The following is an 18,796-nucleotide window of genomic DNA, read 5'->3' on the forward strand; positions in this document are numbered from 1 at the left end:
AGCTTGCCTTCCCTGAGCCAGGATGACATCATCACATCGCTGCCTCGTCCTCGGAGTGCCTATTCATCACCCTGATCATCATCGTCAGCATCAGCACCATCACGTGCGTATGAACACACACATACACATACGCAAGCACACCCTTGCCAGCACACACGTACACACACACCTGACTGCAAGAAGATAAAAGACTAGGGAGCCTCCGCCAGATCTACAGAACTGCAAGCTTATAGGAAAGTCAGAACAAGCCACAGAGAAGGAGAAGATCCTGCTGGTGTCGGCAAAAACCCCTGACCTGTGCACTTCCAACAATACATCTCAATAAACCACCGTAGAGACAAATCTGATGAGTCAGACTTCAGGCTACAGAGAGAAAACAGCAACATTTTAAAAGAAGAAAGAAGATTCCTACTCCCTTTCATACACACACACATGCATGCACACACACTTTAGATTTCCAAGGGAGGATCCAGACCTTTCCCTCTTAGTCACAAGTTAACAAAAAAACAAAACAAAACAACAAAAAAAAATCCAGACAGTATTCCAGTTACTGCATGGTGCATGACTGAATGAACCCATGCCTCAACATGCTGGAATCACAGCAGTGAAGTGGAGCTACACTGAGAAAACACAGCGATAAGAGATGTTTCCATCACACTGGCTTCCATCTTCTGCCCAGTCTGATCGTCACTGTGATGTAATTGTGATAAGAGTGCATGCTGTAAGTTAAAGAGCAAGACTCCCACACAAACTTTGCATTAAATTTGATCACACATTTTACACATCCCAACAAAATATTTTGAGGGTTTCAATCTGACGACTAGTTTGTTTTACTGTTTAGATGAAGGAAAATCATTACATTTTTTTATATCAACTTTTTCATATAAAATGCATCAAGCAACTCTATCTGAATGATGTTAGTGACATTAGAAAAATAATACAATACTAATGTAAACAACAACACTCGACTGTTATCAGCACTCAACAACTTTTTGAATAAAAGTGAAAGTCTTAACTAATTTTAGAAAAATTCTATTCTATTCTATTGCACTGCTACAGAGCCAGATAGAGCAAAACAGCCACACCAGTTCAGACTCACATAGTCATGGAAGGCCTTGGCCTCACTGGAGTGCTCGCATGTATCTCTCCTCTCTGGAGCTGCACAGTACAGGTCCCAGAAAACACTGTAACACACACAGAGTGAGTCAGACACAAACTGTGCAAGCTGACATAGAAATAAAAAAGTAACAACAATTACATTTTGCATTAAAATAATATAAATGAGATGACGGCACATGGCAGCAGGATGCAGAGAAAAAAAGTTATGTCAGTGAGTAATGACTGGTGGAATCAAGAATTCCATTAAGAAGAATACATGTAGAATCATTTGCCATGAAAAAGAAAAATACAAACAAAACACTCACCACCACCACGAGTGGAGGAACCCCGGAGGTTCTCCTAATGTGATGTTCTTCTCCCATCGGATCTTAACAGACAGAGATTGAGAGAGATGCTTCAGAAATTTCCTGGGCATAAAAACATGCCTGACATCTGAATTGCATGATTTACCAGATTGAAGAGGGTGCAAGGGAATTCGTATAACACACGCCATTAGGTAATTATGTTATGATTCTCTTAGATTCATAAGTGGATAAGTGGGTCTATGTTTGCCTGCATGCAAGTCGTAACATGAATATGAATGTGTATGTGTACAAGTGTGTGTGTTTCCTGAGTCAGAGGGTGTATAGAGTGTGAGGTCAGAGACATGTACCAGCCTGAGGAACCCAATCAAACCTTTAAACAACCCACACAGTCTTCAGCCTGCTCCTCACTGCGTCTTTACCTCGGATTCTAGAGTTTCATGTTTTTTTTTAATTTCATCCTTTCTTTCACCTCTCCCAATCCTTCCCACGTTTCTTCTCAATAAAATGACTAAGGGTGGGGATGTATAATTCAACATCTTAACAAGTCAGACAGCAAGTGTTAAACTTCGAGGAAAAAATACTGTCATCAAGAGTTCTTGGAATCAGCTCCTCTTTAAAGACCTCTGCCATGTTGCAACATTTAAATTGCAAAATTCTGATTTATCCTCTAAACATGGAGCCAGTCTACCATTAAGTTGCATGAGGAATAAATGAGTTAAAGGCAATTCATGGTACATGCATGTCTGCTTTTCTTGCCAGGTCCTGGTTTTAGAAAGTTTAGTGAAATTACAGCCGAGACATGGCAACACACAGAAGACATGTCCAAGTGTGAGCTCTCCACATACTGTGCGTGACATGCTGTACAACTCAGAATAATTTTCTGTCAGATGTTGCATTTGTTATTACTTGATGGTGTTTTCTTTTCTTCTGTTGAGTATGTTTTAGTGGGGCTTTCCATCCAACACATCAGACTGATTATTACAGACAGCAGAAGAAGCATCCTGGCATGTACCAGTACTTGTAAAAATCACACTTGTAATAGTCTACTAAAATTTAATTAAAATGTACAATAAAATATGTCAAATAGCCAAAAGTGTGGCTGCTTTTTCATGTCGAGAATATTCCAGTTGCAGCAAATGTTTAAATGAATAGATAACCTTTTAGACTGCTGATTGTTGTGACATCAGCATTTGATTGAGTCATAACTTTGATTGCAAGTCTGCACTTTCAAATGCAAACCTTTGTTTACAGCCCTGCTCAACATCATCTGATTTGGTTTTCCATAGCATGACAATCAAGACAGAAGAGGTGTATATTACCCAAGAAAGTATATGTGATTACAATTAATTTTATAAAGAAGCTGGAAATAAAAGTGCAGTTTGTCCACAACAAAGCAACATTTACTTCTCTGGTATTACTATTAGAATTTTTTTAGTCAGTTATTTTAGTCAGGTTTTATCTACAAAATGAATTTATTATGTAAAGTTTTTGTGTTCCTTTATTTAAGTTACAAGTGTTGCTCACATAGTTTTTAATCATAATTTATTTTTCATCAGTTAAAAACCCACAGTGATATATAGACTGGTGCAGGTGGCCCTGTTTAAAATTTATTTACATTATAAAAACAAAGACAAGCCCTCAAAGACACATTTTTGGCCCAACTGTTTTTAAGAGATACCCATTCACTCCACTTTTGTTTGTCCAAATGGTCCAAGATTCTTCCAATCGAACATAAACTTGAGGTTTAAAAATTACAGTTCAGCAATCAAGGCATGATATGGCTTCATCCACATCTTACGTGAAGCCTGTGGTTGTGACAGAAGCAACCACACGCATATTTGAAACATATTTGTGTGTGACCATCTGTAACAATGCCATCCAACATCAATCCACTATCTTAAATTCAATATTGTTTTACTACAAAGGAGTTTTTTTTTTTTTTAATGAAACCTTCTCCTAATCTGTTGCATGCAAAAGGACCAATTCCAACACACACAAAACTACCTCACATAGTCAGCAATTAACAGGACCTTGTAGAAAATCACATATTAGGGTTTTCAGTGGATTCTCTATCCACACATTGCTTGCCCAACTTTTAAATGTTGGCTGGAGTGGGAGCCAATTTACTCACATTTCAACACATCTTGCAATCATGTCCAGGTAATAACTCTTACAGTAAAACTTGCTCTCAGGGTCAGGGTCAAGTCATAGATTATAATTATTTAAGAGTAACGGTAAGTTACATAAAAAAACAAAAAAAACAAAAAAAAACAACAATCTGAATTTTCACTTTGTAGTATTTAGGTGTAATGTCGGCATTAGTCTGGAACTTTCCAACAATGGGAAAGTGTGTCCAAACTTTTATCTGGTACTTCATGTCACATCTACGAGAGATCTAGTGTGACCAAAACAATATTAGTGTTAGTTTAATTATTGATAGACCTGGGACTGATTTGATCCAAGATAGAATCAGCTCTTGCACTGATATCATGTCCTTATAGAATACCAGACTGATGCCACTGATATGTGTCTTCATCTATACGGAGCCAGACTCCATAGTCTGGTGTTTGTCACTGATCGTAAAAAGCTTGGATTGCAGTGTAAGTTTACAGCCTAAATGTTGTTGCAGAATTATTTAATCATTATTTACTGTACATGCCAAATAAATCAGTTATCAAATGGACCCTTAACTGATTTTTTTTATCTCAACACACATTTTATTTGGAGACAGAACTTGCCACTGTCAGCATGCTGCAAAGTGAGCTGTCTCCAAGATCAGCGGATGTCTAAGGTAAAAATTGAAAATATGTATTGTAAGGAAGTTAAATGTCCTAGGAAGTGAAACTTGTTTGGCATTGTTAATTGCCAAGACAGAAAGGTTTAATTCTGAACAATAAACCACGTTCTGCTGTAGGAAATAGTGGATTTTGCAGCCAAAGCAACCTTTACTTAACATTCAGGAAATAGAGCGAGACCGATACATCAGTCCACATGCATCACACTCAGCCTTGCAAAATGCTGCTTAAAGATATGATTCATTTTGCACTTCATTTTTAGCATCTAAAATGTAAAATCTTATCTAGAGCTCTGGGAAGTACACAAGCTTCTATAATATCTACAATATCTGACACAATGTCTGTGTGTTCAGAGAAGAGAAAGCAGCTCTGTAGCTGACAAGAACATGAGAGAGGATTGTTCTGCTGCTTCTTAGGTAACCATCTAAAGAAAATGTAAATATACCAATAGATCTATGCAGCAGTATAAGTAACTAGGATGTACATTTTGCTGGTAACTACAGCTACAGTTAATTTTATGCAACAGTACACAATTCCCACCACCAGCGCTTATGTGCAATAACTGTTCAGCCAAATAGGCCAACAGTGTCGTGAGGTAGGAACTGGTCACAGTGGTGTCAGACATGAGGATATTGTCCAGGAAACATCTCACATCAATGCCATGATGTGTTGGCAAGGATGGTTTTTTACTATGGGCAAGGTCCAAGGACCGCCCAGGGTGCAACCTATATGGGGGTGCACGAGCTCCCTTAAAAATAAAAAAAAAATAATAAAAAAATATCGGCAGTTCTTCAGACTAATACCGCTCATTTCTATGTCAAGTTGATGTTCAGCGCGCTACTATCATGTTAATTTGCTGCTGAGACTTATGTTTACAGGTTGTGTGAGTGAGAAGAAAAGGCAGGGGGAGACAAGAGGGGGATCAACTTGCAACTGCCAAGGTTGTGAGCAGGTTATTTAGCAGCGGGGGGTGGGGGGGTGAAACAGTAGCCTGTACACTTTTTATTACCCCCTTGCTAATATGTTGGTATCTAGCCACAGAAGATGATTGTATTTGGCTTTTAGCTTTACTTCAGCAACTATTAAAATTTGAGGCATGAAGTCATGCAGTTAATTTCACCAATATGCTAGTTTGTGTTTGCAACACCACAAGTGCAAGTTCACATGGGCCTATAAATCTGGAAATTTAGGAAACAATAGTACGTCCTGACTGTGGAATTTTTAATCCTATAGGTCTATGCTAACTTAAATAACTTATATAACATTCATGTGATGTCAATATACATTGACATGACATTTTGTAAGCTTTATATAAGGCTTTTTCATTAATTTGTAATGTATGCTCAGTTAATAGGGGGTTGACAAATGATAATTTGTGCATAATTATTGTTTATTTTAACAAGGTAACTGATGCATGTTAAGTGTGATCTAACTTACATATTGTGTACCCTAATTGTAATTCAGGGGCACTCCTGAAATATGGGATGGGGTTGGTTGTTTGTGGTTGGTTGGGTGTGTGTGTGTGTGTGTGTGTGTGGGGGGGGGGGGGGGGGGGGGGGGGGCACCGATGGGTGGTTCACCCATGGTGCACAACTAGCCTGGACTCGCCTCTGTGTGTTGGTGAGACACAGAGCTCACTTAGCAACAACCTCATCCCACCCCGGCGCATTATCAAACACCACAGGAAATCATTCCTGCCTGTGGTTGTCAAAACTCCACCCTTATTCATAATTAACAAGTTGTTATGTACATACCAAAATACACATCGTACATATTTATTCATCCAATTTTGTTACTTAGTATACTGTTACTGCTTCATGTCTCTTAAGAAGCACTGTCACAAAAGAATTTCCTCTGAGGATTAACTAAATATTTTTAAATCTGAACCTCATACACTGTGAGGCTAAATGAATGATGTTCTTGTCTTAATATTATAGTTAAAGGAAAACAGCACTGGCATTGGAACAGACCGCTGTCAGCAGATATTTATATTGAGGCCCTGGAACAGAAACCATATCAGTACATCTCTAATTGTTTCAAATATACACTTTCCTGAAAACATCCATTAAGCTCAACCAGGCTCACTAAATGACAGCAATAATCACTGTAACAACCAATAAGCAGAAGTCTGCAGATGGAGACACGAACATAGCTGGTGACCGGGACCTTACATGAGAAAACAACGGGGGGTCTTTTAAAATGATTTCCAGCTTCTAAATGCTGTTTGTAGTTTATTGTTTTGAGCTATGTATTCTACATAACTTCTCTTAAAAAAATAACAACAAAAAAAAAGAAAACAAATCAGAAAACAACCTTTTAAATGAATTTATTAATTGCTGTTTCGACATACAAGCATTCAAGCCTGAGCTTCATGATGCCGTCAGACTCTAATCAAGGTAACTGTTACAAGACTTCATTCAGAGTGGTCATGTTAGTCCACAGAGGACTACAACTTCCAGTAACTATGACCAGCCAAATGTTTGCTATCAGATTATCACACTTATTTTTCATTTTCTTCATTGAAATATTTGATAAGGCCAGATGAATAACATCATGGTGCTTCAAGTCTTCACAAGCTGCAGGGTTAACACACACTAAAATAACAGGAAAAAGTGAATCACTGCACTTTCAATAAGACTGTCCTGACCTCAGCTGCAGATCAGACACAGTGACTTTTAAAAGGAATGCCATGCTTTGATGTTTGTAGGGGGGATCAGGAAATGGTTGCATTTTCTTTTCCACACATTCTTGCAGTAACAGAAAGTATTTCTAGTAAATTAATCAGTTCATGTGAAACAATGAGCCGCCAACAATGTTCCTTTAAAATATAATTACAGCAAAATTTATTTTTTCAGTTTTTCACAAGGTACAACTAACATACCATGAACAAAACATCCCTCTTTTCTCAGATTTTAGTGGCTGTTGTTCAGTCCAAACAAGATTGCAGACAGTTCAAGTAAGGACACTTTCAAGTTTGCCCTGCATCATCTGGAGCTTGTGGAAAGGAAAAGCACAGAGTGTACCCGCATATCCTGTCTTCTGCGGTCGGCACTCCTGGAGGTTCTCTCATTTACCTTCACCGTGCTACAGTAAGATCTTCTCAGCATAATTACTGGCAGATGAAGGTCAGTGCTGCAGGAATGCAGTTGTATGCCTACCTATATCAAGTGAGTTTTTATTCTAAGGTTTAAATTAGGATATAAGTGAGACATCCGTAAAATTCGGCCTGAATAAATTGTGTTTTTAATGCTTGTTGCTGTGTCTGTTTTGATTCAGTCTTTATGTATAGGTATCTGACACTGGTTTGTGAATTGTGGGCTCTTGTTTCCTGTGCCTGAGGATGTACTTCAAACTGATGTGGATGATAAAAGTAAAAAAAAACAAAACAGGATTTTAAAACCATGTTTTACTCCACCCCACTATTCCAGCCAGAGATTCATTTTGGCAAATGTTTACCCAGAGTGTGTGCATTTGTGAGTCCATGAACTGAACACAAGTGACTGTGTTTATACTTGTTGCACTCTTTGCTAATGCGTTCCCACGCTTGAACGTGAAACTGCCTATCCTTTTCTTCTGCAGTTACAGGAAAGAAAGAAAGTATAAAAGGGGGGAAAGAAAACGTGTCATAGAGACACTGGGGTGTAGTACGTTTATGTGCACAAGAACATACTAAGTCAGAGTGATGAAAATCACTGCCAGCTGATGAGGTAACCTTTTCCATCCCCCTCTCTTTGTTCTCCTCTTCCTCTGGCTGATGTAGCCATAGCTGCTGTCCTCTGCACTGTAATTTGCCATCATTTACAGTGAAGCACAATAATCAACTGTCCTCATTTTTACCCTGTCACCTTTTAACCCTCTGAGAATTTTCGTGAGGATAAGCCTGCATCTCAGAAGGAGAAGAAGAGCAAAGAAAGCAGACCACAAAGGGAAAAAAGCAGAGGAATTTAAATGTAAAATATCATGGGATGCAGGTGTGGTGCAGACCAGTCGATGATGTCAGCTCAAGACATTAGCTAGGCATCGTAACTCCTCCTGTGCTCTGGTTCAAGTCCCACTAAATGCAGCATTAATGCTAAGAAGCCGGCTGCACTAACCTGTTGGCTCAGCACCAAGGCTTGGCTAATTCAATTAGCTGCTACACTTACTGGACATATTGTATGAGACAACCCTGCAGGGTGGACACATAAACTGCATGGCCTATAGCCTGACACACACAAACAAACACATAAAGCACTTTTGTGACTTACCTCTGACAGAAAGGTCTGTGCTGACTTCTGTGCTCCTACATGCAGCAGATACTCGTACACATAAAGAGCCAACCTGCACAAATGAAGAAAACAGATGGGAGGATGGGTTACGTTGGGAATAAAGACATATTTTAAATTGAGAAAAAAAAATTAAATAGGCCATTATTTATGGTAAACTAACAACTGTTCAGCAAGCAGTGTTGGCCATACAAGTGGGCACAAACACAAACATTCACTTCTAAAAAAACGACAGTCTGCTCCCAAAAGCATCACCTTAAGCACACTAATCACCTTCAAAATGCCAAGCAACAAGCAGAACAACCTTTTAAGATCTCTGAAACTCATCTCACATCATACTAAATCCACCCCACCTGTCCAAAGACAAAAGAACATGTTGATAAAAATAGGTTTGGTGGGAAACATCTTTCTGAAACATCTTTCATGTGGGGGGGTTCTCAAAGGACTTCCATCCACTGCTTTGACTGCAGTTGGAATTAATCAAAGGCCTGGTTTGTTAATCAATGCTCCTCCTACTGAGTTAAGGCTGCTACTAAGAGCAATAAAAAAGTGAGAACAGTATGATCTAGTGGTTTTTAAATACAAGAAAAAAATGACAAAAAAAAAAAAAAAAGAAAAAAGTTTAATTCAGTCCTAATGATGCTATGGAGATTTAGGAATTGAACAAGGTGAGCAGTAGCCATTTAGCCAACATATTAATCATTAATCTTAATATATGCAAACTAAAGTTTACTGGCACAGTCATGAAGATTTGTAAGTTCCATGTTCCCAAAATGAACATGCTGCATTCAGATGAACTGGAAAACTGAAGAAAAGTTTAATCATTTAATGAACTGGAATTGTTGTTGCCTAGATCAGGGGTAGGCAACTCCGGTCCTCGAGTGCAACAGTCCTGCAAATGTTAGGAGTTTCTCTGCAGCAACACACCTGATTCAAATCAATGACTAATTAGCAGACTTGTGCCGTTTGATGTCAAGCTCTGCAAAAGTCTGCTAATAAGGTCCCCCCCCCAGATGGCCCTGCCTGGTTGTCTGCAGATGATGGACTGCACACCTTCCTGCTCTTCACACAGGTGCTCCTCAACCCTCCTTCCCTCTTCTTCATCACTTTCATCCTCAGTCTCTTTGCTTCCTCCTTCCCTCTCTGCACCTTTTCTATCTTGCTTGTGCTGCTTTCCTCTTATGCTCTTTTTTCCCCTCCTTTTGTATAAAAGAGATTATGTTTGTTTAATGATCAAATAACGGAGTGAACTTGTCTCGCTCTCTCTTTCTATCCTTTCTTCTCTCCCTTCCCAACGGCCTGGAAGCAATGTTAAACCAAAGAGATAGCGACAGGACGTTTCACAGAGACAAGGTTAACGGAACAATGAGAGGCCTGACAAAACTCTTGACACCTCGACAACTGAACATGAATAAAAGATGTCCACTTTTTTTTCCAAGGCATTGTACAACTGAACATTTCAAGGAGCAAATGTGCTCCGTCACTTCGTCCTGCATCGTTTTTCCTGTCAAGCTGTCGAAATGTGTCACTCTCCCCTGTGAACCCCAACGTCAGCGTCGTTGTTGAGCAATTTATTATTGCCGAAAGAGCCTTGCGTATCTGCATTGAATATGTGCCCAGCGATGATGAGAAGCCTGATGCGTTGCATGAGCGAATTCATTGTGTCAGTGAGAATAAATAAAGAAATGAAAGCTTGTCCAAAGCATGAATTGGTCTGTATTCAGCCAGTTGTACTACCACACAGAAACACAGCCAGTTGAAGTGGAAGCTGCCTTAAAAAGTTTAGTTTAATAAATCAATTTCACTGAGGTTCTAAGATGTAATGTTTGGCCCTGATGAATAGACGGGGTTGACGAATGTTAAGACACCAAGAATGGGGAAGGTCAGCCACGAGGAAAAAGTTGAGATAATAAAAGAAATCAAAACATAAGAGAATCAGAAGTAAGTAGGTTAATGGAAGTTTTGGAGAGGAGATGAAAGAAAAGGAATAATTGAAGGCGACCCCGATTCATTTGCTGCTTCTGACCTTAAACAAGGGGCTCTGAATGCACCGAGGCTTACAAAAATAAATCAGACTTAAAGCACTTCTTTTTTGTTGAACACACAACAAAAGCTGGCAGAGTTTGATAGCAGCAAAAAAAAAAAAAAAACCTTTTAGCATACAGCATCCATTCAGCTTCAAGTCAAAACTATTAATATTTTCTCAAGGACAAAGGACAGTCTTTGGAAATCCTAAAGCCCTCATGTTGCTCTCTTGTTGTTGAGTTACCACTTTCTTCGGTGAGGTTTGATAAAAATACCCAACTAGCTGGAATTAGACTGACTGACAGACTGGAAGTACAGAGCAGAGAAAACATGTAGGGATTAGAGAATGGAGGATTGCTTAAGGTTAATAATCCTCTAAATTTGACATGTTTAAATGAAAATATTACAATGATGCTCTTGTAGTATTAAATAACCTGTCACTTCCAATCATGTCAGCTAGCAAAAGTTCTTAAAAATAAGAGAGCCAATGATCTTGTAAAGATTTTGGAACTACGTGGGTCTGCATCATCCATCAGTTTTTCATCCATCAAGCCACTTTTAAATGTACACCTGATTATATTCTCCCTTAAATTTAAGAGGTTTTATCTTCTTTAGGTCAGGTTTAATTAAAATCATATTCCGGCTTCTCGGACAGTTATGGCAATTTGAACAGAAAGACTTTGCTTGATAAAGGCAGCTTAACTTGTTGCTGTGCTGTCTTGTCACTGGGCGGCCATTGTTGTTACTGAGCTGTCATGCAGAGATCAGGAATGAGGGGGAGTATCTCTGAGCACAACCACAGCCTGAGGTTAAAGCAACCCCATGTACCTTTTTTCTCAGGATCAGCATTTACGAGACAAGTGGATCGCTGCTAATCAATTTACCGCCAAGATAATCAAAGTCTGGCAGCGACTCAAATCAAAACAGGCATTGGCTGCAGTGATTGGATTTGCCTATTATAGATTAGCCTCAGATTATTTCACCCTTGTTAGAAATGAAATGGAAAAGCGATTATACTTTTGATCTGAATTGACATGTTAAGTGACATATTCACAGGACTAGCCACTATGCTGACAGAGCCTAATAACACATTTGAGCAGAAAAATCAAGTTAATGTTACGTAAGTACAATTAAATGCTGAGTAAATTCTTACTGGAAAATATGCCATTGCCTGACATGCTCCACAAAATTGCCTTTTCCATATTATTGGAATGTTTCTACTAACAAATACACAAATCTGCTACAGAATACAACCATAGTAGAAACAGTTATCCTCTCTAGAAAAAGATGTTACAAATTTGCTTTCTTTGCACAAACTGCCTCTTTAAAAGCTGTTAGCGTGATTTTTAGAAGGGTTTTCTTGTTCTATTCTTACTGTGTGTGATCACATACTGTAAACTGTGGAAGTTTAAAGTCAGTTTAAGTGTCCCTTTTTTGTTTCTAAACTTCCATTATTTAGTTGTAAACAGAATAAAGAAAAATAGTTTGAACTTGTAAGCAGTCAGTGAGTTTCTTATGTAACCTGCCACTTGTTGAGCTCCTCCTACAGTCATGGTCCTGGCCATGACGACTTGTTGCTTTGCTAATTAATAAAGGCAAATTAAAACATGTGCTGACGTCTTCTGTTGCAAATTAACACTAAAAGTGAAAGTTTAAATTTGCATCTGATTATGTTTGGCTCAAAAGATTTTGCAAAAGTCTTGTGAACAGACAGGTAAGTAGTTAAGCAAAAACCTGAAGCTTTGGTGAAATAATTAAGTGAAAATGAATGATCAAATATGTAACATTGATGAAGTTATTCCTCAAAATAAAAAAAAAACAAACAAAAAACAAATATTCACTCTCAAATAGTGAGCAGACTTTGCTTTATGACATTTATGACTTAATGGTCTTTTCTGTATGACGTTTACACAATAGACTTAAAAAAATTTAAAAAAATTAAAAAAAGACGTTACTGCTTCTCCATTTCTTTAAAAAAAAAAAGGAGTCGTTAGATGTTTTTAACAATGATGTGAGCCATTAGGACGTCGTCTCCCAGTTCAACTGTGCAAATAATATTGAAAGGACAGAGAGAAGGGATTATATTGGGAAAACAATGCAGACATTTTCATAGTTTATGCAGAAAGAAAAAAGGACTCGGTTGAATAGTCTGTAAGAGCTTAATCGAAAAGATGAGAATAATAAAAAAAGATGGTGTGAAAGTTGTAGAAGTGAATTGCAGTATCTTAATTAGTGATAAAGGACAGTAGCAAAAAAATGAACACTGAATTTCTGTGCAGTGGTTTAGTAGAAACTGTGACAGATTAAAGGCTCTGGATGGTGTCAACCAGGGATTAACCTGAAATGTCTTTTATGAAGAGGTCAAACACAGGTGAAACACATCTTCAACAAACTGCTTAATATGCAGATCTTCTCTATTAGAAAAGAAAGTCTTCACAAAATATCTTAATTTAATATCGTAATTTCTGATTTATATCTCTATGTACCGATGGCTGCACCATGACATGTACCATGTCCATCATAGAGGAAAATTGCAGTGAGAATGTTTGAGGTAAAGAAAGTGTTGCAGTGACAGAAGCACACCAGAGTAAGATGAAAGGTTTTGAGTGAGAGGGAAGGGGGATTAGAGAGACAGAAAAAAGGCATGTGGGACGGAGGTGATGGGTGATATCGGATGAGCCCCAAGACGAATACTCGTGAGATCTGTAAACTTTCATATTCTAATGTGGAGGATTCTCTCTGAGCAGTGTCTCAGTTAGCCAACCCCCCTGCTGTGACCTCCTTCTGCAAATTAACACAAAACCCTGCAATGAGAACAGTCAAACTAAGCCAGACCCAATTTCTACCACAATAAAAGAGAACAAGTATATTTGTGCACATTTTTGCTTGTAACATACAGCAATAGTCAAGTGGAAGTTACAGGCATTCTTCGCTGTGCGCACCACATTCCCAGATATTTTCATTAGTGAAAGTTAATGAGGCCGATGTAAGAGGTAACACCGATGGAGAACCAATCCGTTCCTGAACGAAATCATAGTCAGTAAATTACTGTAATTACCTCCTGAATATTGATTTTCTTATTCAACACAAAAGACTAAATTACTGCCTAAATTCTATTCACAATAAACAACAATTTTAGGGGCCAAAGACATAATTATGTCACTAAAGCGCTGTCAAGTAAATAAAGTGATGATAAATAAAACATTAAGAAATTTATAAAATACCCATGCACATATTTTCTACACATTAAACATCATTTAATCTCAACAGATCACACAAAATTTAAGCAACTTTAACATTACAGTAAAAAGTTAATCCATAAAAACTCAGCAGGACATATATGAGACATTTGGCATCATTTTATGGTACAAGGGTTGCTCAAAGTCCTGTGGAACACAATCTGTTTTTGTCTTTTGCCCCTTAATTGACATCAAAGAGCAATAGATTACACTTTAAAAATTTTGACATATCATGGTTATAAATGGTAAATACCCCTTAAAATATCCATTAAAAATATATACGTACTTTTTCATTTAACATTTTGTTAAAAGGAATAATAAAGACCTCATATTATAATAATTAGACCAATCTTGACATTTTTTCATGGGTTGAGTCTTTATGGATTAAAATAGAATCCTCATTGTTTCACTTGAAGTTAATCAAATAACTTAAAATGGTATAGCCAGGGCTGCTGAGCATCTACTTTTGCAGTTCTCCAGCTTGTTGGGCTTTTCATGATTGTTCAGACTGTTCTCTTTGCTGTGTTACATAATTTTGCAGCATATGTGACTGATGCAACACAGACACTGACAAAAGTAACCGCGAGAACAAAAGCAGCAAAGTCTTTACCAAACCGGGGCAAGTAAAGATAAATTACAGATCACTACACACATCAACATGAAAAGAGATCAGCCGTCATTTCAACAAGGTAGGCTTTCCATCTACTTAGCTGTATTATTTTACTTGACTGTAATGAAATTGTTAAGGCAGGTTCTGATGAAGACTTGAAAGCTATAAAAGAACCAAACGGGTACTGTCTCTGTAAATAATGCCCACTGCTTTAAAGATGGTGGCTCTTTTTCACAGTACAGCAGTGAATCCAGCTGTTAACAAGGATTTGCTTCTTTTTTCTGGTTTCTTTTTGCCTTTCTCTTTCATTGAGGTATCCTCAATGAAGTTACAACTCACCACTGAGTTGAAAGCAACAAGAGCAACACAAATCACAGACACCTGTGATCCCCAGGTAAGATCAGCATTATTATAATGCTTGCTTTAGAGTGAAGCAGGACCTTCCCCACCCTCTCTCTCTCTCTCCAATCAAGCTTCTGCAAGCGCTGGTAGCTCAGGCTCCTGACAACTGTGGTGAGAACAGAGAAGGACCCCATGATAAATAAAAAAAAAAAAAAAAAGAGAGGGTGCAGCAATTGAGCTGCTGCCCCTGCTGAGGACAGCCCTGTGTGTGACAGCAAAACACTTTCCCTGATTAATCAAGCCTAGCAGCAGGGCTTTATGTGCCATTAAGAGCCCTGCTAAATGACTTCACTTCATTCATTAAAGTGGAGCATCCTCCGTGGGTAAAACAGCCCTGCCAGACAGACAAACGGCAAAGTGAAAGCTGGAAGAGAGATGGTGGTGGGGCAGTGACGAGGGTGGTGGGGGCACTGAGGCAAGATAAACAACAACAAATATAGACCCATTACAATGCTGAATAATTCATCCTATATGCAGGGCTTCAGGAAAACAACAGAGGTAAAAGAAAACAAGAGGCCCAACAAACTCATTATGGAGACTGTGGACAGTGGAAGCACATCTTCCAAACAAGGTCATTTATGCAAACATCTTGTCTAAAAAAGATAAAACAACTTAATCATATCCATATCACCTTAAATGGAAAACAGTCAGGTTCCAGTAGACATATTCCTGATGCATTTTCATTAAGTTAGAGTTTAGTTGAACTGAATCTGCAGAGGAGTTGGACATCTAGGTGGAAGTTAATTAAATAAAATTGCTGTTAGCTGCTTACAATACAGTGTGTGCTTTGTTCAAGCTATTCTTTCAGCACTTGAGCAACTCTCTCAACAAAGAACGCCTACAAGGGGGGGATACACAGAGTAACACTTGGACGCACAATTTAAATAAACGAAGACAGTGGAATCCAAAAAGAGGAAGAATATGGAAGGAAAAGGAAATGATGCACACACATATACTGACAAAGTTTGATCCTTTAGAGATATAGGAAGTAGATAAAAAGAAATAAGGGGATAGTAAATGATTAATGAAAGGAGCTGTGAGGGAAGGTCAGGATGGAGCAGGAGAGGAATGATGCTGCAGCCCGTGAGCAAAGCTAATAAGAAAAATGTTAACAACTCAGTGTTGTCACACACCTGCAGCACCAGACTTAAACTGATAGGTCGCTTTTTATTTAAGAAGCTTGTTTTGTAATGTAAAAAAACAAACAAAACAAAAACATAACAAATTATCCAATATTTCTCAAAATATGAGAAAAAAAAAACATGAAAACATGAATAAGGACAAAGCTTGTTTCCAAATTGCTTTTAACTTTGTGCTGTAAAAATTGACAAACGCATGCCTGAAATTAATCACCAACTGGCAGCGCACTTGCTATAATGCTGCCTACTCGCTGATGCATTTCTAATTGGCATTTTTGCTGATGGTCACAAGTTAAATCTATATTCTCCATTACCCTTCCATGGTATTCCCCTGAGGTCCCTCTAATGGTTTCTTCTGAAGACAGAGCACTTGAATGAGACTTCTCATATAAAGTAAACTCTCTGATGCTGACTGTTCTCTGACTCCAGTTGCTGGCTCTGTGTGTATTGAGAGTTGGGCGGAGCAGTGAAAAGTTCACTACAGCTTTGAAGATTAACGAAACACGTGTCATAATCCGACATGGAAACAGCCCGAGGAGAGACACCCGTAGTCAAATAAACTGTTTTCTCTGCTAAATGTTCTCTGCTTTGTCTCTGCAGAGATGGTTTCACATGCTGCTTTGCTGAGCAAATGTTTGCCGTAGTCTTTATCCCTCTTCCGCAACACATAGTAAAGCCCTCGGTGGAGCTTTGGCTGGATGACAGGCCTGCATACGCCAACACCAGCTTGGCAAAGAGCAGTGTGGCCCCAGTCTGAGAAGGATGGTTGGAGTGAATGAAGCTGGCAAACTTTGACACTGTGTGAGAGCTTGACCAGCAACACAAAAAAGCATCTCTATGACATTACACAGGAGGCTCTTAGGGCTCCCACAGGGCTACATATGAGAGACAGCATTCCTTCTGAATCATACATGAAGTGATTTCTCGTGAACGATTCTGTCAGTGGAGAGAAGAATTTGCCAAAGGTGAAATGTCATGTTTAAAAGTACAAGTCAAAAGAATGAAGCTCATATCCTGACAGAGAGAAGGAGCATTCCTTGGATCACCTCCGTGTTTACCTTTCATTAACTGGAGATCCCAGAACCATCGTGTCCTCCCTTTGCCCTCAGGACAGTCTAATGCAAGGTGAAAATAAATGTTGTATAACCAGCACCTGAACTCAAATACTACAATAACAACGTTTAAGTTGAAACTTCTTATAGAAGATACACAGGAGTAAAATCAGTACGTTTTGGTTTATTGTTCTATTTGTTTATGACGACTAAAAACAAAACTGTAAATGCTACAGTTTGGGGATCTGTCAACACATGCAATGTATAGTACATTTATCTTATTTCTATCAACAAATGAACTAGTGATCATGGCTGAAAAATCAGGAGAAAATGTCAGCTTACAGTGTAACTCATGCTACAGTACAGGACAGAAACTGATAGCGGCCAACTTATCAAGATACTCTAACCACAAACCCAACTGTAGTTGAAAACCTCCACCCTGCGCTGTATGGACAGGACATGCTGCACATTCAAAAAACGTCCACCAAAATTTAATTGCAATCAGTTTGAACATGTGTAGAGAAATAGATGACAGGAAGAACATCGGTCAAGCAGAATGTAAAGTAAACTAAATGTTTTATGAAGTGCAACGTTGTGGTCATCTTCCGACAGTCAGAATGTAATATGTGAACATTTTTCCTGCAGACCTTTTTGTCAACAGGCACAATTTAATTCATTTACAGATTTATGTAGTCATTTATATAACAAGACACTTAAACTTAAAAGTTTTAAGTAAAGTTGTATAATTCAAAACATAATCACTGTCAGACACCAAATACCTGCATGTTATGTTTTTGCTTTAGCTAGCTTACTTATTGCAATCTTTTTGCTTATGAGAATCAGTATTTGACACCCTGGATATAAAGCATGTTGGATCAGCTGGTGTGGGGATACCCTCACTAATATGGGATAATGCAGCATTTCCTGATCTTTATCCTCCCATAGGTTTCTCTGCTCCAACACACCTCATTCAAAAGGCTTGGTCATAAACAGACTTTTCCATTAGTCTGCTCCATCAAGAGCTTACAAACTGTTTTGGGTGAAGGGGAACAGAAAAACCAGGACTGAAACCAGTAATAAAATGGGTTGCTTATTGTCACTCAAACTTCATTACTTCCCATGCATGCAAAACTGGTACACAAATTATAAATTAGGAAGTTCAGTTGTATTTAAACAGAAACCACTAGCTAAACCGAACTATGAAAGACTAATAAATGTGTGTGTGTATATATATATATATATATATATATATATATACATATATATAAACAATTACAAGCTGGGATGGAACACCATGTCTCTTCCATTAAATTACTTTACTGCTCAGGATAGAAACAATTTAAGGTAGTTACTTAAGATTACTGAAACTATCAACAAATGAATTTGGCAACACTCCATCAAACAAACACCTTGCCCCAGTTTGTCAGTTTGGCATACCCATCAGAATAGCAGAACTTTGCCTAATGCACTACAGAATGTGGCAAAACTACGCATATGAAATACTAACACTACAGCTTTCAGTAATGTCTTTTATGGGGTTAAGGTTGGGGATATGGTTTAGATTAGGGTTAACTGGTATGCTGTTTTCACAATAAAAGCCTAAACTGACAGATAAACCTATAAATGTGAATGTACCATATGCTATTCTAACAAGGTATGCCAAACTGACTGGATTTAGGAGCTATACCAGTAGGACCTTTGGTCTCAGCTGGGACACCCAAACTGCACAGGTCTTAGGGTAAAGACCTGACAAAGTGCAATCCTTTTCTTAAGAATTGGACTCCATTAACCACCCAATCTTATTATATAACACTTATGAACAACAATAACAACAAATGAGTTGAA

The 18,796-nt window shown here is 38.3% G+C and overlaps 1 protein-coding gene across 22 annotated transcripts in view; it reads right to left on the reverse strand.

Moving 5' to 3' along the window:
• Positions 1 to 18,796, reverse strand: part of ssbp2a (single stranded DNA binding protein 2a) — a 52,602-nt gene that overhangs the window by 21,761 nt on the left and 12,045 nt on the right. For 20 of the 22 annotated variants that reach the window (XM_079251278.1, XM_079251277.1, XM_079251270.1 and 17 more), the window contains exons 2-4: positions 8,467 to 8,539; positions 1,425 to 1,486; positions 1,100 to 1,184 (exon numbers count right to left, since the gene is read on the reverse strand). In XM_079251278.1, coding sequence (XP_079107404.1) covers positions 1,100 to 1,184; positions 1,425 to 1,486; positions 8,467 to 8,539 — 220 coding nt within the window. The remainder of the gene's footprint in view (positions 1 to 1,099; positions 1,185 to 1,424; positions 1,487 to 8,466; positions 8,540 to 18,796) is intronic. The other 2 variants (XM_079251283.1, XM_079251274.1) reach the window with 1 other exon arrangement.

The sequence above is a fragment of the Telmatherina bonti genome (genome assembly GCF_933228915.1).
Source record: "Telmatherina bonti genome assembly, chromosome: 13".
NCBI classification, from domain to species: domain Eukaryota; kingdom Metazoa; phylum Chordata; class Actinopteri; order Atheriniformes; family Telmatherinidae; genus Telmatherina; species Telmatherina bonti.